Source organism: Chlorocebus sabaeus, chromosome 25 (assembly GCF_047675955.1).
Source record: "Chlorocebus sabaeus isolate Y175 chromosome 25, mChlSab1.0.hap1, whole genome shotgun sequence".
Taxonomy (NCBI): Eukaryota; Metazoa; Chordata; class Mammalia; order Primates; family Cercopithecidae; genus Chlorocebus; species Chlorocebus sabaeus.
The window spans coordinates 48,020,013-48,041,740 of NC_132928.1; the positions used below are offsets into that span (position 1 = coordinate 48,020,013).

A 21,728-nucleotide genomic window follows, 5' to 3' on the forward strand; every position below is an offset into this window, starting at 1 on the left:
TCCCACTCCCATACCCAAAGTGGCGCCCATAGTGAAGACTCTGGAATCAAAGTGAAATGACTGGGGTCTCACTTGTTTTTAAGTTCCCAGAAGGCTCTTTCATTTTCTGATGAAATGTCATTTCCCAGTGTTTAAGCCTCCTGACGTTTTATTATGTTTCATGCAAAAGCCTGGTTAAGTTAGCCACCAAAAAACTCTGCCATGAAGCCATGTAGCACAAAATTCCATACTGTGCATGCTTACTGCCACTTTGGGATAACATTCCAGTTTCAGAGGTGAGGGTCAAGGCAAGGAGATGTGAGGCAGGGAACTGGCCTTGGTGCTGGAGGAGGATGCAGACATAGGACAGTTTGGATTTGGGGCCAGAGTGGGACACTGTAATTTTGTGTTGATCTCAGTGCTGCCAGAGAAGTCCCTCTTCTTTACCATCCACTAAGCTCCCTGGCAGACAGTGCTATGAGGAGTCTCCACCCTGTCTTGATTGTGCACACCATGAATCCCAGGAGATCAATTGAGGCTTTCAGACTACATGAACAGGGCAGAGCTTTTCAACAGCACTAACAAAATGAAGAGCCCTATGAGACTATTTACAACTTGAATAGAGGCTAAAATTAAAATGCGACTGAAAGCAGGTGGGAGAATTCCCTCTCCGAGGAAGTGTTGATTCCTAGGCTCTGTGATGGGGGTTGGCTGCACTTTGACGGGCAATGTGGACCTCTTCTACAGAAAGCCAGGAGGAAGGAGACAGGGTTTTTTGTGCCTACAGTGCTGCTGCCTTTGATCTTCACCTTTTACCCTTATTCTACTGTCTCCACTCTAGTCCCTAGTTTATCTCTCCCTACTCCCAACTTAGGGAGAAAAGCAAAGATTCATTCCGTTTTCCTTTCTTGTCATGTTTATACATTCTAACACAAAATAAGGAAAAAGAGAGAAGAACTCTAGAGTAGGGGTCAGATGTAGAAAACTGGATGCTGTTTAGGGGAGGGTGGGGGAGGTATAGGCAATGTCGATGCTGTTTATATTGTGTGGCTCTCTGCTTTCTATTTGCAGAGGCAGCCTTTGCTAATCTGACTTTTAAAAATCAAACTGCTATACTGTGTCCCAGAACTGTTCTGAAAAGGAAACATCTATCTATAACACAGTGTCACCTGGAGGCAAATTCACCTGTCTTCTCTGTTCTCTGTAGTATTTGCTGGAATAAGCCAACCATTTGGCCATCAGGAAAATTTTGACAATATTATCTTTGCTCTCAATAGTATATGGTTTCTCAGAGACTTGGTAATTGTGAAAATATGACAGGATGACACATATTTCTTAAGAGACTAACAACTGAAGTTTGTTGGGCAATACTCTAAAAAAAAAGTTTTTAAAAGCATCTTGTGTTTCCAATTCTAAATCCAAAATCACCTGAGACTCAGAAAATTCTTGCTAAGGTTTTAGATTTCTCTCCATATCTAGTTTTAGAAAAGTAGTTTTCATTGAGGTGAGGCCTCCGTGGGGTCATTATGCCAAACAATTGTTCTGGATATGATAAAAATATCAAGGTCGCTCCTAGGAGCCAGAGCATCCTTCAAATTGATCTCATATCTCAAAATCCCAGGTCCTCGGTGAGGAAGTAAATCAGTAATGATGGATGTGGGGAGAAATCCTTTTCCAAGTGATGAGAAACCACAAGTTCACTGGCTTGCCTTCTTTGGCTTAATTTTTTTTTTTTTTTTTTTTTTTGAGACGGAGTCTCGCTCTGTCGCCCAGGCTGGAGTGCAGTGGCCGGATCTCAGCTCACTGCAAGCTCCGCCTCCTGGGTTTATGCCATTCTCCTGCCTCAGCCTCCCGAGTAGCTGGGACTACCGGCACCTGCCACCTCACCTGGCTAGTTTTTTGTATTTTTTTTTTAGTAGAGACGGGGTTTCACCGTGTTAGCCAGGATGGTCTCGATCTCCTGACCTCATGATCTGCCCATCTCGGCCTCCCAATCTTTAGCTTAATTTTTAATTAAACTGTATAAATAATTAAAATAAAGTCAGTTTGGTGAATTCATAATTTCTCATCTTTGAATCACTTAATTCCATCCAGTTTATTTTTAAACACATTCACTGGAAAACTCGTTTTAGTAAGAACAGGCATTTGAACAACATTTAGGCCCTCACCCCCCAAAGCTTAAAAACAACTAATTTATAGTACTTGCTAGAGCCCAAAGATATTTAAGTATGTTTAGGAAACTTTTACTGAAAGTTTGGGTCTCAGCTGTCAATTTTTTACTTTTATTTATTATATATACACCGCTGTACAGCTCCACTAGACTGTTCAAAGGAAACACAGCATATTAACCTGCCCAGATGTCCCTATTTATTTGTAGGACACAGAGGTGACCATTAGTATACCCTGTGTTCAGTGCCTCAGGAAATAAATGCTGATGAAGACAAAGGTGGGGCTAAATATGAATCATCTCTCTATGAAACACAACTCAGCGAGTCCTTTGAAAAACTTTCATGTGAAATAAAAACATCCAAAGTCCCTGAAAATGCAGAGGACATCTGACTACAGACAACTGGCTCTTTACATGGATGGGGTTACTCAGGACTGTCTGGTATCTCTAGGGACAAAGCACATCTTATAAAACGTGTCTCCTGCCTCAGCAGACAGAGAGGATGCCTGAGTCACAAAGTCAAGGTGTTTTTCTAAAATGAGATTCTATCCAGTAGACATAAGCTGATTCCAGTCAAGCCAAGCTGTGCTGTAACTAAGAATTGCAGTATTTACTGAATGCTTCTAACAAACACCCGTTCTACTAGCTTCAGCTTCCCAGAGGTGAAGGGACTCGGGTAATGACGCCAGTGTTGCCTGGCTGTGCTGTCTGATATGACAACCCTCAGAGAGGATTTGCTGGTACCTCTTACCTTAAAGGACTGCACAAAGGTCCACAGCAAAATGCGTATGGTATAGCCCTGACGCAGAAGCTTTATGAGGCGGGCAGCTCGGAAGAGCTTCAGAAAGCTCATATTGAAGCCACTGGTGTTCACCAGCTGGTGGACCAAAAGGAAACATATAATTAGGAACATTATGGTCATTTAGAAAAATCTAAGCACTAGTATTTGTGTATTTATCCCTCATTCCAATAAATGGGACACAGTCTCTGTCTTTGTTAACCCCAATTCCAGCTGATGGGCTGGCCAGTGAGGCCCATCTCCTAAGCCTTCCCATGCCTGCTCTCTATCCCCAGGTAGAAGGGTAAAGGATGTACCTGAGAAGGGCACCCTGCTCACAAAACCAGCCTCCCTAGTCTTCTACTGAGTGGTCTGAAGTCTGCACTTAGATGCCAAAAAGAGCAGATCTGGGAACCCCTCTAGCACACGTTGGCCCTCTGATATTCAAAGACAGTTACCATGAGCTCTCCAAGTCGTCTTTAGAAATAACAAGTTTACGGAAAAACTACAGGTCTATGAACTTTGAGGGCAAAGATACTGTGCCTCCTTTGAGAATCTAGTGGAACGCTACGCATACTAGCTCTCTTCTGACACCGTCTATTCCACCTGCCCCATTAGAGGTCTGCTGCCTGAGTCATGCAGATCAACAAAGCCTTCCCGGAGATCCAGTGCCACTCCCGTTTGCATTCCCTGGCTAATGCCGAGCAGTGAGGGAGTAAATTCCCAACACTTAGAGGGGTACACATTTTCTCTGGTGGGTTAAAAATGGACTGAATGTACAGAGGAGTCTTAAAAATGCTACTCCAGGACCAAGCTTACAGATGTGGATGTTATAGGCGATTCACCTTGCTGTCTGTCAGGATAATTTCTGTTATACTGCCAATCACGGTGATGAAGTCAAAGATATTCCAGGTGTCTCGGAAATAGTTCTGCCAAATGAATTCAGTCATAGGAACATCAGAAAAAGGAAAGAAAAAAAGAGGAGAAAAGACATCTTTCATTATATAACTTTGTTTGTCACTTGGAAATATAACTTGTCAATTCATGCATAAGTTCACTCTTACTTTGGCTTCGGTTTCCCATTTCTAACCAGAGATGCCATTTCTCCTTTACTAATCTGGGAATTTCTCATTTGGAAAGCAGTTCCATCACTATTTGAAGACTTTATTTTTGAAACTGTCACCAAAAGCTCATATATAAAAAAAGGTTTTTTCAATTTTCATTTTTAACAAATATTTATGTATTTTGAAACCTCTAAGGAGGCATGATTGACAAATAAAAAGCTATCCATATTTAAGGTATATATCTTGATTGGTTTGGGGAAACGTCTATACCTGTGAAACCATCACCATGGTCATACAGCTATAGCTTTTAAATTATCTCTATTGCATCAAGTGCCCTAGAAAATACAGTCTGACTTTCAACTATCAACAAAAGTCACACAAGTGGTAAGTGATTAAAGGTTACAGATGTTTCAAAAATCTCCTTCTAACTCCTTGAGCCTTTTCAAACCAACTACTGATTGGTAATAGGATGAATAGACTTCATGTTTCCCCTTTTTCTCTGCTGTTATACCTTTTGAGGAGATGTAACTAAGTACAAGGAAGCAGTAATAAAATGAGTGAGCTGAAGGGGATATAAAAGGCCTGGAAAATCCACCAATCAGATAACACTCCATTTAACAGGAGGGGGTGGACTATGCATCCATCTCCTAGGCTCAGATGAACACAGACCTTAGACCGTGTTCCTTTAAAAACAAACAAACAAAAAGGATACTTGAATCTCAAAAACAATTCACTTGCTTGCCCCTGGGACATATAAGGGCAGTCTGTAACACAGAAAACAGATATTAAAATCAACAGAATGCAGAAATTCAGAGGAGACAGAGAAAGTACAAGGAGAAGAAAATTTCAAACACCTGTAATTGATATCCTCAGCAAGATCACAGGACAATGGATTATTTTATCCTATCCTTGGCATAAAAAACAAAAGACTGTCAGAGCACTGCAGAAGTATACTCCATCCCAGCCTCACAACTAGCATCATCAAATTCCTACGACATGAGCCAGACACTAGGCCAGGCCTTTGGCATTCTTTCAACATTTATTCCTCTCATGGATCCTAGAGGCAGGGAGTGACAAATACCCCATGTTCATAGAATCCTGAATGGAAAAGTTGGCAAGAGGGGGGAAAATACCCAATAAAGAGAGAAAAGGAGTGTGGAGAGAGAGAGAAGTTATATTTAATGAACATCCACTCAGAAGGTTACGAATATCACTTAATTGGATACATACAACAAAGTAGCTAAGGCCATAAGGTAGCTACTGTTATCCTCATTTTATGTACAAGAAAATGAGGCTGAGAGAGGCCTTATTCCAAAGCCACATGTACTTATGGGGCATGTGGAGAGACTGAAGCACAGAGTTTCATAAATGCACTTTCCATTAGAATATTTAGTCTATCAATGGTGGAGCTAAATTAAGTAGCTGAATTCCTCAATTCTCAGGGCTCTCCTACTGTCCCACCTGGGGTGAACTTCCTAATTCTTGGTTTTAATTCTTTCTAAATATTGGTGCATGGATCTAAGTCTCAGAGGACCAGAAGCTCTGGATTCCAGTTAACAATGCTTTACAATACAGAATAGCATGCTGTGGTATAGACTAGCACACTGTGGTGTATGGTATAGAATAGTACAGTGTAGTGTAGACTAGTAGATTATTGTGAGCTTTGAAGTTAGAAAGAACAGGGTCTGAATCCTAGCCCTACCTCTTACTAATCTTGGCCAAAGTATTCAAACTTTCTGAGCTCCAGCTGATCCATAAAAAGGCAAAAATAAGAATGCTTATCTAATATATTGTTATGGAGAGAAAAACAATATGTAAAGCATTTGGTACTTGATAACCAACCAATTTTTGTTACATCTTACCCTCTTTTTCTTTTTCCTTTCCTTTTTTTTCCCCATTTTGCCTTGCAATTCTATTGCCTGTCATTATGTAATCTTTAGGAAGCTATACAATTTTTCTGAACTTCAATTTCCTCATTTAAAATAACAACAATAATGGCAATTATGACAGTGACATCTGCCATGCCTGTTTCAGAGTCACTGAGAAGATCTAATGAAATAGTATATATTACGATATTCTGAAGGCTTAGAGTGCCTTAACAATGTAAGGACTTATCAGAATTAGTGGTACCTTTTATAGAGTGAAAATCCCTCTAGACCTTGAACAAAAACATGGGGGTAGGGTGGGAAGGATGCAGGTTTCAAGGGCCGAATCTAGTTAAGGCTGTGAGTATATATTCAGCATTCGCCATAATTAGACACATAATGGGTCTTAAGTCACAGACAATGTCAATACGACATACAAGTAATCAACATGCACAGAAAAACTTTCCCTGTTGTGGTGCTTGTGTCTCCCTCTCGGTCAACTCCCCCTGCTCAGGGCTAGACTGTATTATAAAGGCATCTTTGTTCCTAGTAGTTTCTTTTACTTTTTTATTTCCCCAAGTCTCAAAACACTCAAAAGGGAGCCAGGCAAACACAATGCAGCCAACTGCAATTGGTTCCCTTAAACTCTCCACCCAAAATGATCAAATTAATGGTTTTTCAAAGAACCCACTGGGAGACCAAAAGCAGCCCCCGTAATCAACACTCACAATTATTGAACCCAGCCCAGAGTCTCTGTTAAAGCTGCTACCAGACAAACACTTATTCAGATAATGAGCAGAGTTCTCCTTCTTGCAGGGAAAGCCATATACCCATGTAATTTGAAATGGTAGCCCACACCCTAAGTAAGTGTGAAACAGCTGTCACGTGGGCTTGCATCCCACTGAACTCACTGTACACACTGAGGCAAGGTGGGGGGAGGGTGGCCAACAGGATTATCTTGTTTATAGGACACTGAAGCAAAGGGCTAGGTTTTCTTAACACTCTTGAGAACAGATGCAAGAATTTGCCAAACATTATAATTATTAATAGTAGTTGAGGAGAAGAAAAAAGAGGGCTCATAGCAGAAAAATTCATCATTCCCAAACCTCCTCAGACTTAATTCCAGAATCCTTCCCGTTGCACTACACACACACACACACACACACACACACACCCCTCTTCAAGGCCATTAACCTTTATAGGCATAAGTAATAAACACCTATTTTCTTTGGCAGAAACTATTCTTCATGTTACTAATGGCAGAAGGACTAATAGGTAAAATCTATTATTTGCTATGTTTGAGGCTAACAGCGATAGGTATTTTCCCATTTGTGTTATAAAGCTCTTATACCTTTTACCAGTAAATAAGCACTCGAAGTTTATTAGTCCAATCTTTGGCTTGCTCCTTCATCTAAACATAAATTGCAGTTCTAGTAAAACCCAATGATGGCCGCCTCTGGACTGCTGACAGAATTTCACAGGACCAGGGCTGATAGCCCCATAAGCATGAACCTGGGATGTGTCTTCCTTTGCCCTTTCTCCCAACTTCCTGACACATCATCTTGTCTCTATGGCAGTTTACTGAGCAGTCGAAATGAGCCCACATCTAGGTGGGTGATTTCTGGAATAGCAGTAACCACCTCCCTTTCAACAAAGGTCGGGAAAGCACCCAACAGAAAGAGACACGCCCAGTGCTGGGAAGGATTCAGCGACATACCAAAAAGCCAAAAGCGATGACCTTCAGGACGCATTCCAGGGAAAACACCATGGTGAAGGCGATATTCAGGTACTTCAGGGCCAGCTCATAGGTACAGGGAGCAGAGTAATACTGCCAGGAAGAGAAAAGAAGAGAGAAAGAATCACAGCCTTAAGGTAAGAGGGGGAATACATGTCACCGAGGTTGGCCATCTCTCATTCCTGCCCTGTAGAAGACTCTGGTATGCGGTAGAGGAGGAGAGATGGACTTCGGGTGCTGGAGGGGAGAACCACATATTCTACCCAACAAACCAAAGGAAAACACAGACCCATGCCCCACCAGACTTAACAGCAAAATGGACAGTCTTCCTAGAGATGAGGGTGGGCAGAGAAGAAACGTTTTCTAGAGTTAGTTACTGGAGTTAGTCATTTAGTATTAAATAGAATGAGCCTCTCTGAATACTCCAAGGCTCCTTCAGACCCCATGATGATGGATCTCTGTCTCCTGATTTTTCCACCCTTGTCTGAAGCTGCCTCCCATTGCCATCTCAGGTCTTGGGAGCCCCTGGATGGCTACTACAGGCTGCACTACATTTTGCTCAGTGGACCCCCAAAGCCCCAGAGGTTGGGTTGCTGAACAAAATGCAGATCACAAAAGAATTCCATGATGGAAAAGTAGGTAAAGCAGTGATGGGCTAGGATGTTGGGGTATCTTCCCACTTGCCCTGGGAGGGAACCATCGCTGGGGCTCAGCCAGCTCTTGTGCCTCTCTCCTCTCACCTTCATCATCAGCACGACGGTATTCAAGGCGATCATGGCCATAATGGTGTATTCGAAGGACGGAGACACCACAAAGTGCCACACGCGGTACTGGAAGGTGTGCCTGTTCTGCGGCATGTAGCGGGTGAGAGGTTTGGCGCTGATGGCGAAGTCGATGCACGCCCTCTGCAAGAAAGTCATGGTTATTCGCACAAGTTCAGATCCCATAGATCTAGCATGGGAGGCTCTGCTCCATGCTCAGAAGAGGAGGGCAGTGAATGGGAAAAAGGGCAGGGCTGGGCAAGTAAAGATGGCAACTGGGGTCACCTAGACAAAACTACAGACAAGGCATCACCTTGAAGGAGGTGTTGTCACGTGGAGTAGAGACTTCATGATTATTTAAAAAGTCCTTTACACAGCATGTGGCTGAGCTATTTAGGCAGGAAGCCTTCCTTGGTGCCCTTAGTCAGAAGTAAAGATCTACCTACCTATGTATTTCTACAGCACTTTCTGTCACATTTCTTACAGTCCCTAACATTTCTAGTTCAGTTCCATCGTTAAAAAAAAAAAAAAAGGAAAGAAATTTCAAAAAAAGCTTTTGAAACCTTACAATGTGCCAGAACTATGCTTGTTGCTGGAAAAGCTGCGATAAGACACATTCCCTGCCCTTACAGCAAATACATGGCATGGAAGGTCACAGCAGCCAGATAAGCAGATATCTGATATTATCATTGTGCCACACATCTTTGTTTTCTAGACTATGCATACACAAAGGTAATGACTGCATCATAAACATCTTACACATCTTCCAGATCTCTGTGCCTCATACACAGGCCTTAAACAGTGCTTGGAAATGTTTATTTAATGGCTGAATAATTACTTTTCTCATCTTCTCTCTATAATTCTTAATCAAGTTAAGAAAATGCAGTCCTCCTTTCTTACACTGCTGGCCCAAGAATCCTTTCTGGAGCCCCTGCTGCCTCCCACTTTAGACCAATTGTTGTTACCTCATTCTTCTCCAGGCTGCACTCCTCCATCATCTTATCCCCTTGCTCCTGGAAGGTGATGATGATGAGAGCCACAAAGATATTGACAAAGAAGAAAGGGAAGACCACAAAGTAGACCACATAAAAGATAGACATCTCCATGCGGTTGCTGCGGCTTGGGCCTCGGTCTTCCTCTGTCACATCTACAGAGTGCTGCAGAACTCTGTGGGGACAGAACGAGAGGGCACAGATGGTGGATGACACTCTTGGCTTCATTAGGAGATATGCCACCTATTATAATATTTTATCTGACTTCTTTGACTTTGCAGATCCTCCATTAAGTTTTTTGAGTCCAAACCCAAGTGTCATATCCTGCTATCAACAATCCGCTTCTCTTTCTAGCCCCCGTTCCATCATGCACTCAACTCCTAAGCAACAGAGGGACATAATTTCATAGTTTAGGTTGTCATGTTCAATACAAAGAGACTCCCAGATTTCCATTTAACAGTTTGCTGCCAACAAGAACATGCTGCCACCAGAAAGTGGTGTCTTAGTCATTGCTAAGTCTCTGAAAAATTAGCTTTCAGCTATGTGCAGCATAAGACCTGTATTCTGTGGTCTTCTTCATGATCATAGGAAGTGCCTTTGGGTTTTGCCAACTCATTCTTAACTCTCAATCCTCAGGCTCTCAGGTACTAGGCCCCCCGGAGGATAAATCTGTCTATAACAGCTCTCAGGAACTCTCCTTATGGGTACAGGGCTGTTCAAAACTCATTTGTTCCACAGAAGTCAGATGGCTCCACTCAACTCCTCAATAATTGGCTAAAACATTAAGAGATTCAAATATTTCCCTGATTTGCTCACCCACTTCTCCATTTTTGCCTGAAGAATTTTCATTCTTCCTCTTTTCTGCCTGTGTCACCTTCTGAAAACCCCTTACTTTCCCTGATACAATAACAAAGGGTGAGCCTTGTTCATCTTGAGTCAGCTTCTCAAGGCAACCAGGGGGCCTATCACAGCCACACACAAGCATGCCAACTCAATCACTCACTGAGGCCATCCTTCCCCCGTGGAGACGGTGAAGAGGGTCAGCAGGGCCCAGATAATGTTGTCGTAGTGGAATTCATGGCGCTTCCATTCCCGGCCTTTCACCTCCATCTTGTTTTTCTCATGATCTACATAGTTGCCTCTAAAACCAGAGCAGAAATGAAAGAGGGCCCCTTCACTATAGCTCGTGGAAGAGTCAGCACATTCTACAGGCCACAATAATTTGGGGGTAATAATGATCACCATATATGTGTAAGGAAAAGGAATTTTATTAAAGGAACGTATTTTTACCATGGAGCAAAAATGGGATTTGGTGCCCAATAGATATGGGAGTAAATCCTAACCCTTTCACTAGTGGCTGTGTAACCTTGAGCAACTTGCTTAAGGTTAACTTTCTGAGTCTTAGCTTCCACTTGTACAACAAGCAAATAAAACTCATTTCAATAGCTCATTATAGGGGTTTAAAATGAAAACTCGAGTGTAAAATGTCATGGTACAAGACAGTTTACACTCAAGTTTTCATGTCTGACACAAAAGAGGCACTCAATAAAAAGTTTATTGATTCCCTGTTTTGTCTTTTTGCTGAAAGAAGAGTGGAGATGGGTAAGATAGAAAGGAGGGAAGGTGGACCTGTGGGGGTGGAGTGGGCTCATCAGGACATGCTTCAGCAAAATCAAGTGGGATGTGCTGGCGGCACTTACATGCACTCCTTCTCTGTGTCCTTGGAACTGTCCGTGCAATAAAAGAACTTTCCCTTGAAGAGTTGAACTGCGATGACAGCAAAGATGAACATGAAGAGCTTGTAGACAATAAGTATGTTGAAGACATTCTTCAAGGAGGTCACCACGCAGTCAAAGACAGCCTGTGGATAGAGCAAACAGCCCTGCTGTGTGAACCCTGTGATGGTCTGCACACTTGCCTAGAGCCAAGCTGGGCCACACCACCACCACCAAGCCCCACTAAGAAGTTGTCCCAGGACAGAATTTCCTGCTAAGAGGTGAGGTGTCGCTCATGAGACTAAGGGCTGGCTTCTAAGCTGGTTTTGACTGCAAGGACCTACCACCTAAGATGGGAACACATGTTCTGAAACTGAATGTAGACCCAATGCAGTAGAAATCCGATGATATCAAGCAAGGAATGTGGTCCTCTGTGGGTTCCTGGTACGGGTACTCCACTTAGTGTGAAGCATAGAAGTGTATTGCTGAAAGGGATCTTTGAGATCATTTAGCCCATTTTAGTCTTTAAATAGCTTGTGCTTTATTTGGTGACATTCTTATATTCGAATTACATACTGATTATGTATTATTTTCTCCTTACCTTTCTAAAAGGATCAGGTAATAATAATACACTATCATCTTTGTTCATTTCACTAATATTTCATAGCAAGTTCATACATTTGTGATTATATTCAGTACTTTACGTAAATGTTCTCTAATGAAGGTGGCTGCATTTGGGATGAAGACCAATAGAAGTAAAGTGGGAAAGACCAATATACACCTTCTCTTAGAGATGGCGAGACTGGGTAGATAGAACCAGGGACTTACACTTCAGTTAAAAGGCGACAGATCTCCAGAGACCTCCACTCTATGCCCTAAGCTGTGAGGAGTTACATGGGAATTCAACACATTGCAGGCCATTTTTAGGTTATTTTCTAGGTTTTAGGTTTAGCTCACAGGATAATCTAGCCCCACAGTGGTGCTGCATTTATGCAGTTGCTTCTTTGCAGCACTGGGTAAAGCACTGCTGGTTTAATTAGTTCAACACTGCGGGGAATGTGAGTGACAGGCAGCCTTGTGGAATCATCAGAGCCACCTACGTCTCCCTCAGGTTATGGAGCTGCAGAGCGAGGAACTAGCCCTTTCTAATTTTAGAATTAAGCAAGGTTGCAGGGTGCTTTCTCTGGCCTATTAACTAATCTCATCAAGCTTGTCTGCACTCTCCTTGAGGCCCACTGAATCCTGCCCTGCAGGATCACTGACAACACTGATAAGGGTCAGGGTCCCAGGCAGCACACTGTGGGGTGTGAGGCACAACCCAATGAGTATTTATGGGCAGGTGCTGAACTGGGCCATTATTGGGCAGGAAGGTAGTAATAAACAGCTGACATTGTGCAAGTGCCTCCTCCAGGGGCAAGGCGGGGTAGCCAGGGAGGACAGCAGTCGGCCAGGCCACTTCCTTGGGAGCATGGGCGTCTCCCTCTGGGAACCCATGTGGTGGGCCAGGGCCCTGGGCTCGGAAATGTAGCCAGGTCTCAGTCACATCAGGGCCTCTCAGAAGTGACTTTTCTTCTGTTTCATGAACCTAGTTAGTTTTGCCACCTCTCTGCAGAGCCAAATGGCTGAAAGGGAAGCAGTGCTATGAGGCCTGAAGGACATTTGGGGTGGGGGTGGGCAAAGAGTATCAGAGGTGATGAGAATCCAATAGGAAGTGGGAATTGAGAAGCAAGGGAGAGTCAAATGCACAAGAGCCCTCCCCAAGCTCTGTCCCCTATGGCAGGCTTGGGAGAGCAGGCCCAGGCATTCCAGAGAACTGTTGAGTTTTCTAACAGGGACCACTCACATCAGTTCATTTTCTCCACACCACAGATGTATGAGTTATAAGGTGTCCTCATTTCCCATGTGAAAGAAAGTCAAAGAATAAGTCATTTGCCCTGGGTCATATAGCTCCTAAGTCCTAGAGCTGAGCCTGGCACTCAGGTGGGTTCTTTTTAATGTTGACAGGGGTTCTCAAACTACACTATATTCTAAGGGTCACCTGGGAAGCCGGTTTAGGAGGCGCACTCCAAGCCCCTCCCACAGGGATTCTGGCTCTGTTGTGTTGTGGTGGCCAGCAATCTGGATTTTAAGGAGTACCCAGGTGATCCTGATGCAGGTGGCCTATGACCCACACCTTGAGAAGCACTGCATGATTCCATGCGATGCTGAAGTTAGGGAATTGAGTCTGCTTGCTGGAAAGTATTCTGGTGTAGCCCCTGAAGATGGGGCTTGGCTGGCTGTGTGGCCTGAGCAGCAGAAAGACTTTGGGGCTGGAAACCAGGAGCTCTGTTCCTCTCCCTGGCAGTGACTTGCTGTCATTCATAGGAATTCAGGGAGAAAGAACTTTCCTCCCATGGAGCCTCAGCTTCTATTAACAGCAAAGTATGTGGGGTGGGGCAGGTGGGTTCAACAGGCTAGCAGACTTGTGTAATAGAGCACATGATGCTTTCCTGAGAGGCAGGAAGGCTCATGGAAGGTGGAGCCCCAGGCGAGTTGAGCAGGGAGAGTATTAGACAAGGAGAAATCTGGGTAAGATACCTAGTAAAAGTCCTGGCAATAGGAAGAACTTAATTTATGTCAGCTCACTTCCCCATTTCTTCTCTGCCTCTGCCAAAAATGGACTGCATGTCCTTGGACAAGTTACTGACCTATCTGTGCCTCAAAATTATAAAGGGTGGGGCCAGAAGAGCCTCTTCTCCTCCAGAGCTATAAGAAAAAGAAAATGTCCCAGGATACTCGGCCTTAAACACTACGCAGACCACAACACACAGAGGGGTCCCATTGCTTCCATTCTGGTGTTCTGGGTCTGCACTGGGGACATAGGAGGCCCCAGGACAAAGCCACACAGGATTCCCTCTTGGATGACATATCACACTGGAGAGAAGACACCACCTGGGTCTGAACTAAAAGGAAAAGCTTTTCTTATAGATTTCTTGGGATGTTGGCTATTTTCCTTTGAAACTAAGACCTTTAGCTCAGACAGATGAAAAGAACTTCAATATCCGTGTGAGAAAAAGGAATATTCCGAGAACAAATTCTCCAAAGGCAGGCCAGCCATGGCTAAAGAGAGAAGACGGGAGAAGGGGATTTGATGGGAACAAACTCTGTAAACACTACCTTGAGCTTGGGCAAGCGCTTGATGGTTTTCAGTGGCCTTAGAACTCGGAGCACCCGCAGAGACTTGATGGTCTTGATGTCCCGTCCTTTGTTGGTTCTGCAGGGGAGAGGCCCCCAGGGAATCATATGGAATGGGGGAGAAATAAAAATGACATTCAAACTATGGCATTAGCAACAACAGGCTAAAAGGGGAGAGATGTATGGGAGAGATGGAGGCAAGAAGCCAGAAACTTGAGTCAGATTTGACTCCAGGGACATCCTACAAAAAATGCTTCAGGAATATTCTCAAATCACTTCCCGGTGTGCACACATGAACACACATCCACATGCATAAACACCCACACATGCACATACACACTGATATATACACACACAGAGGAACACATAGGCACACAGAGGCATCCATGCACATATGTTAATAAACACTTCCTTCCCTAATTACCAGTCTAATGCTGCTGATTACCACCCTGGCACAATGAAAACAGAAGACACGTCAACTAGGGAATGTGAGCAGTAGCCCACTTCAGATCCCCACTGTGCCAAATCCAGTGCTTGTTAAATGATAGGTTCTCAAATGATATTCGCTGAATTGCTGAACCCACAGTTGAGAGCAAGCCTCATCAGGGCACTTGACTTAATCTAGGTTTGTCACCGCTGCACAGTTCATTAGTGCAGGGGAGAGCAAGGTGAGGCAGGGTGGTGGCAGACATGACACTCTTGCTGGGCCACGTGTTCCAGAGAAAGCATGTCATGCAGGCTTCTAGCCAGGACCTTGGCTCACACTGCAGTACCTCTGTGTGGCTGGTTTTTCCCGCAGTACCTTCCATTGCAGACGGTGTGCACCTAGCACAGGCTGCAGAGAGTCACTGGGCTGGGGGAGGCCCAAACTGCAGGCCTGGCCTACCTTTATCCTGGCCCTACGGCTAATGACCCTCCCTATTCAGCCTCTTGGAAATGTTTACTCCTAATAGTGACAGTATGTTTTTTTATTTTTAGGAATAAAATGAACAATAAACTTGCATTTCTCTTTCTTCCCTGTTCATCCCCTGAGACCTTTGCATTTAATTCAAATAATGATCGTTTATAAAACACACAAATGGTGGAAAACAAGACTCCAAATAGTGGAGTAAGGCTCTGTCTCTTTCTTCATGTTGACCCAGATTACTCTTACACCAACAGTCTGAGGAAATGGGGTCCAGAACATCAGGTGGGAACTGCAAGGGCTTTCTTTCACAGAAGTGAGGCCAAAAGATATTTAATTGAATTCAAGGAATGCTGACTTTTCCCAGAATGTTTATTTTAAGACTCTCTTAATGATTACAGGCCATGACCTACAAGTCACTTTTATTCAATCCTAGATCTGCATAAAAATAATCCAAAAGCATTGCATTCATATGGTCTTTAACATCCAGAGGCTTTGGTATATTTTACAAACTATTTCACCGCATTAGGCTCATCTGTCTACATACCTAAAAGAGGCAACATATGAGCCTAATACATATCCACACCAACAAGAATGATCATTTCCCAAGAAGGCTTGGTGACTCCTGATTTTGGTCTCTGGGATATAAATAAAAGCTGATCACTCTTTTCTCAATGCATGAGCCCCTCTCCTCCCAACCATACTTTCTTGCTCCTCCAACTCATTCCTTGTATCTTTTATTTCAAAGATAATTGAACATATTTACCCCAAAGCGTTCCTATGGAGGATCCAATCAGAGAGCAGTAGAAAATCAAAATAAAACAAAAGTGGGGTTGGGGTAGAGAGAAGAAAGACAGTCAGAACACTTCAGGGAGAAAAGAGAACCTTACAATGATAGGGAATCAGAGCAGCACAGGCCCAAGGGACCCCACCCACAGCCTTGGCACTTAAGAGTGTCCACACCTTTGTGAAAGGAAGGGCCAGCACACCATTTGCTCCCTGGCCACTGTCCCAGCCTGCAGGGGCAAAGGCCCTCTGCCAGCACAAGTGACAATTCTACATAGGCTTCTGGGTACTGTGCATTATTTCCATGGAGTCTGGTTTAACTGCAGTTTTCTAAGTGCAGGCGTTTACTTTCATTTCTTGTGTAGTCTTCAGACAAACTCTGTTTCCAGTGAATTTATAAGAAACCAGGCTGGAGGAACTATGCCCACTCCAGGCCAGAAATTCTCTCACACACTGGCATGGTTATGCTTATAAAGGGTTTCATCTAAAGAGGGACACGCAACCACTCAGAGAGAGAGACACTGATGTCTCTTAGAAGCTCAGAGGAGCATCACTGTTAAACTAACCTGAAATAAGGGAGGGAGGCATTTGTCTGTCAAGATCATGATGTCACACCAAAGTTTGCCTTTTGATAAATTAAATGACCACCTGTCCATTGTGAGCATACTGTGCAGTTTGAAGATGAAAAATCATCCCAGTTCTATTGGTGAGGCATTTAAAATCAGGCATTTAAAATATCTTCAAGATAGAAGTAATGACAACTTCTAAATTTTTTGAATATTTATTGATTCTGGGCCAGACTCTGTGGTAAGCAATTTTAGTGCAAATCTTTATTTAAACCTCCTACCTTTAGCACATAGGAATCACTATACCCATTTCACAGAAGAGATTCAGAGAGGTAGAGTGCCCGGCATCAGTTGGCAGAGCTGGGACATGAACCCAAGCACGTATGATGATCAAAGCTCTTGCTCCTAACCACTAAGGCTCTGCACCAGCAGGTTTCAGTTCAAAGTTCTGTCAAACAGCACAGTGTATTTCTGAACTGGAAGAGATCCCTGAAATCCACCCAACTGCAAAGGAAACTGAGGCCCCAGGAGGAACTGCCTTGCCTAAGATCATTCACTGAGTGAGTTCACCATAGGTGAACCTGCATCTCATGATTCCCTGTCCTGGCCTACTTTAAGAAGAAGTGTTCATAATTCAGGGTTTGGTTCTTAGTTGCAGATTGTGATAAAGGTTACTTTTTTTCTTTCCTTTCTTATTTTTTGCCAATGTATGGCAAACCTACGTTCCACTACTGTATGTCACAAGGAAAGACTTCTAATGGTCATTTTACTCAACAAATGATCCCATATTCAAAATTAAATTAATTTTCACTATAAATGCCAAATGAATGATGACTTGGGAATTAGACCCAAGGCCTTATAAACCTTAAATCCTTAATGTGATAACCTCCAAATATTCAGAGGACAGAAATATCTCCCCCAGCATCTTCTCACATATAAGACAGGGCATATGGTAGGTCAGCCAAACACACCTTTGTTCATTCATATAGCAAGCATCCGTGCAGTCCTTAATATATATCAGGCACTGTTCTGCATACTGGATATACAGTTGTGACCAAATGAGGTTGCCAACCTTTTGAAACTTACCTAGTCTAGTAGGGAAGACAGACCTCAAGTAAACAAGCACATAAATAAAAGTATAACTGCAAGCTGCCATAGGAAAAATGAAATCAATTAAAAAGTTTACCAAAATAACTACATAGGTTTCCCTTTCCCCAGGCTACATTTGTCTTAAGGAAGAACTACGGGATAATCTTTCATATCTCTAAGATGTAGGAATGCGGTGGGAGATCAATAGATAAGCAGGTGGTCTAGGATCACACACCCCAAGCTTCTGCCTTCTGCTTAACTCAAGTCCTCATCTCGGAGACCTTTCTATCCTGCAGCATCTGAAAAGGTTCTCAGAGGTCATGCTCATAGACACACATCTTCTGCGGGAGGCCCCAATATTTTCTGCTCTTCCCACATACCTGGATAAAGGATATAATTTGCTCTCTTGAATTAATTTCCCCCCAGAATCCTAGTAAAACGTCATGGTATAATTCATTATATTACCACATATATCATATAATGCATGGCATAATGCAAACTCACCACTGTCCCTTGTTTTGGAAAACAGGGTTCCTTAATGGTACACTCTAATCTTAACAGCTGAGTGTGGCTGCCAAACCACTGGGTGGGGCTATTTGTCCCATCCTAACTCCCACAGGTCTGAGCCAGGGATAGCAATCACACACAGGCCAAAAGTAAAATAAAAAAAAAATTAGTCATTGCTCTACACATCTTTCATCAGGTCTCTTACTGCAGAGGAGCCATTGAAAAGCTATAAATTGGAATAGCTGCAGAAAACTATGCTTTCATCCTCAGTTTTGTTAACAGGGGCAAGATTTAACTGATTTAAAAATTGCCATTTGAAATGAAAAGAGTACTGAATAACAAAGGCCCTGGAGTCAAGAAAAGCCTCAACAATTTAGTCCCCATTAGTTAAAATATAATTTACACAGGGACTAGGCCAAAGTACTGCTCCCAAATCTACACATACAAGAGTGATTTAAGCCATTATCAAAGCCAACAAGATCGCAAGGAAGACATTTCACTAAACTAAAAGGATGAGCTCTTCAAGTACCTTAACTGAGGCACATTGTTTTGGAAATAATTCACGTGCATTTTACAAATCATTTAAATGTAATTGTTCGGTAATACTTTGCTAATCTCTGCTACTAAATTATCTTGAGATGTTTTTACACTGCCTAATTAATTAAATTTCTATCAGGTTCAAAAATTGACTCTAATGTTAAAATCTAAGGACAATTCCACACACTAGGATGCGCTGGTCTCACTTTAATTGGGACTCAGTTGGGCCACCCATTTTACCATTTATTTTCTATTTATTTGGTAGGTTCCTGGCTGCTCTCCAGGAGAAAAAAATGACATATTTTTTTCTTGTTTCATCAGTAAAAGATGAGAATTTTCCAGCTCAATTGTCAAGTTGCCCTCCAGATCTTTCATGTGTAATCACTCAGCATTCAATGTAATCTTGCTCTTCACCTCCCAGGTCCCCTCTTCTCAAAGGACATGCTCTCAAGTTGATTTCTGCCAGGAACTGACTCTCCTCCCATGAGGGCAGAGCAGGGACATCAGGTTCTAAAGAACCCTTCTGTCCTTTAAGTGCCATGGCCTTCTGCCCACCCCCATGAGCTCAGCAGAGAATAGCTCAGGGATCTGAAGGAATCTCTTGCCTCAGGCAATGGCCAGGCTTGCAGGAGTGAAAGGTAGATGGAGGGGTCATGCTGTGAGGAGCCTCGAGTGTCTCACTAATGTGTCTGGACTATTATTTGGTAGGAAATAATAACTATCATTATACAATTACTAAGTGCTTGGCACTATAGCAGACATTAAATACATTTTACCTTGTTTAATGCTCATAGGACCAAAACATTATTTTTGAATCCCCATTTACAGATGAAGAAGCAGAGGTTCAAAGTTAAGGCAGTTAATGTGCTGGGATTCAGACCTAAATGTACCTGACTCTGAAACCTATGCTCTTATTTGTGATGTTAGAGTGCCTTTCAAATGGGAACCATTGGAGGGTTTTAACCAAAGAAGGAAACAGTAAAAGGACCAGTACTTCCTGATCTCAAATACTGAGCTATCACACTCCCTGTAATCAGTTTAGGGTCTATGAGGGTTCGTAGGAAAAAAAAGTTGCAGATGAAACATCAAGATGGACAAGTTCAGGGATGCCCTTCTCCACCTACCCATAGGTCTTGTCTGTCACCAGGTAGAGACAGAAGGATCTGTAGGTTGAGGAGAGATCTATATCAAGCCACTGCTCTTAGCTTACAGGGGTTAATATCTTGGAGCTAACTAGAACATGATGTGTAGAAGGGCGCTTAACATAATGGAGACAACACTGAACTTCAAATCAGAACACCAAGGTTGTTCAAGAACTGCCTTTGCTACTTACTAGTCAAATGAGTTAGACTAGTCAAACCTCAGGCAATCCACTTCTCAACTGTAAAACAGGACTGCTCGGTGATAAATAAAATAAACAGTGTGAAAGCACTTTAAAAATTCTAAAGACCTGTGGGGAAGTTTCCCCTTTTGCGCTGGCAGTGCCTGTCTCTCTAGGACCTGCAGATAAGGATATTTTCATCTGCTTCTGTGAACATTTTAAATTTACCACTTTGACCTTGTCACTGCTTAGCGGCTGCCATTTGGGGTTTATTTTTCCTCGTGGTCCGTGCCTCAGCATCTCTTGGGGTCACCCTCGAACCCTCAATCCATTGTTACTCTGCCATGTTTCTTTGTCATGTGACCAGAGCACTAGCTCTGTGCTAAGTGTTTGGTGCATAATCCTTTCCCTCTTGCACACGGACCTCAACAAGCTCATACACACTCCTGAGAGCCTTTTGTAAGCTTCCTCCTTTGCCATACACAGCACCATACTCCAACTGGTGGTGTTTCTGTCCAAACACTGAGAAGCAGCAGGAGACAGCAGAGCATCTAACTGTCTCCTAGCAGTTTTATTATTCAATCTGGTGAACAGTGGACTTAGTTGTCTCTTTTCTTTGTCTTTTTATTCTAAACATACTCAAAGACCCCTCATCTGCTGATCTTTCTAAGAAGGCCTTGGAGCAGGTGGAAATCCACCCAATACACTTGTCCCACTGAAGACTAATTTGAAATGCTAGGCTGTGTCCCTGTGCATATGGATTAGGCAGGTAGCTGGCATGATCTGTGTTGATGGTCCCCAAGTCCATTATGAAGTCTTCTGACCCAAGTAACTCTAAAATCTACTTTTTTTTTTTTTTTTTTTTTTTTTTTGAGACAGAGTCTCGCTCTGTCGCCCAGGCTGGAGTGCAGTGGCACGATCTCAGCTCACTGCAAGCTCTGCCTCCCTGGTTCACGCCATTCTCCTGTCTCAGCCTCCCAAGTAGCTGGGACTACAGGCGCCCGCCACCACCACGCCCGACTAATTTTTTGTGTTTTTAGTAGAGACGGGGTTTCACCATGTTAGCCAGGATGGTCTCAATCTCCTGACCTCGTGATCCGCCCGCCTCGGCCTTTCAAAGTGCTGGAATTACAGGCGTGAGCCACCGCGCCCAGCCTAAAATCTACTTTTAAATCTGGAGAGCACTATGAGGAGTTTCCACTAATCCAGCAGTACTGGGCTCTTCCCATGGTTGTGAAGGCTCACAGGGTGCTTTTTGTATCTGGGTCTGGTTGGTTGTTGGTTACCATGTGGATGGGGCAGTGTTCCCTGATTGGATCATTTCATTTTGCTTGGGTCTGTGGCCACAGGCTGAGATCCCATTTACAACCAACCGTCTCCCAATTTTGTGCTGTTGATTAAAATAATAATAATAATACTGTGGTGTTCACAGCCGTTGCTTCCATAAGATAAAGGTCTCAAAGTGAATATTCTACAGGCAGTTCCTCGGCAGCACCAATGTTACACGCAACAGACAACACATTTTCCAGTGTTCACTAAAAACTATGCATGCTGAGACTTAATGCCACGAGTAGGTAGACTGAGGACTTATCTCCTTTCAGACACTCACTCCCTCCATGTGGCTGCCACTCTGTCCCTCCTTCCTCCCTCCCAAACTCCATTTTCAATGCAGCTATGATATAGCAGTAGGCACCTCAAAAGTCCATGGGCATTGATCATCTTTAGTGTCCTTGACCGGGCACAAAAATCAGATGTAGTCATTCTTCAGGTGACTTTTAAATTGGAGTC

General features: G+C 43.2%; 1 protein-coding gene across 7 annotated transcripts in view; it reads right to left on the reverse strand.

Annotated features, from left to right (window-relative positions):
* CACNA1E (calcium voltage-gated channel subunit alpha1 E) overlaps nt 1-21,728 on the reverse strand; it is a 495,006-nt gene that overhangs the window by 33,760 nt on the left and 439,518 nt on the right. For all 7 annotated transcript variants that reach the window (XM_073011718.1, XM_073011715.1, XM_073011713.1 and 4 more), the window contains 8 exons: nt 14,213-14,309; nt 11,042-11,202; nt 10,345-10,482; nt 9,315-9,516; nt 8,329-8,493; nt 7,571-7,681; nt 3,770-3,853; nt 2,898-3,023 (listed from right to left, as the gene is read on the reverse strand). In XM_073011718.1, the coding sequence (XP_072867819.1) occupies nt 2,898-3,023; nt 3,770-3,853; nt 7,571-7,681; nt 8,329-8,493; nt 9,315-9,516; nt 10,345-10,482; nt 11,042-11,202; nt 14,213-14,309 (1,084 nt within the window). The remainder of the gene's footprint in view (nt 1-2,897; nt 3,024-3,769; nt 3,854-7,570; nt 7,682-8,328; nt 8,494-9,314; nt 9,517-10,344; nt 10,483-11,041; nt 11,203-14,212; nt 14,310-21,728) is intronic.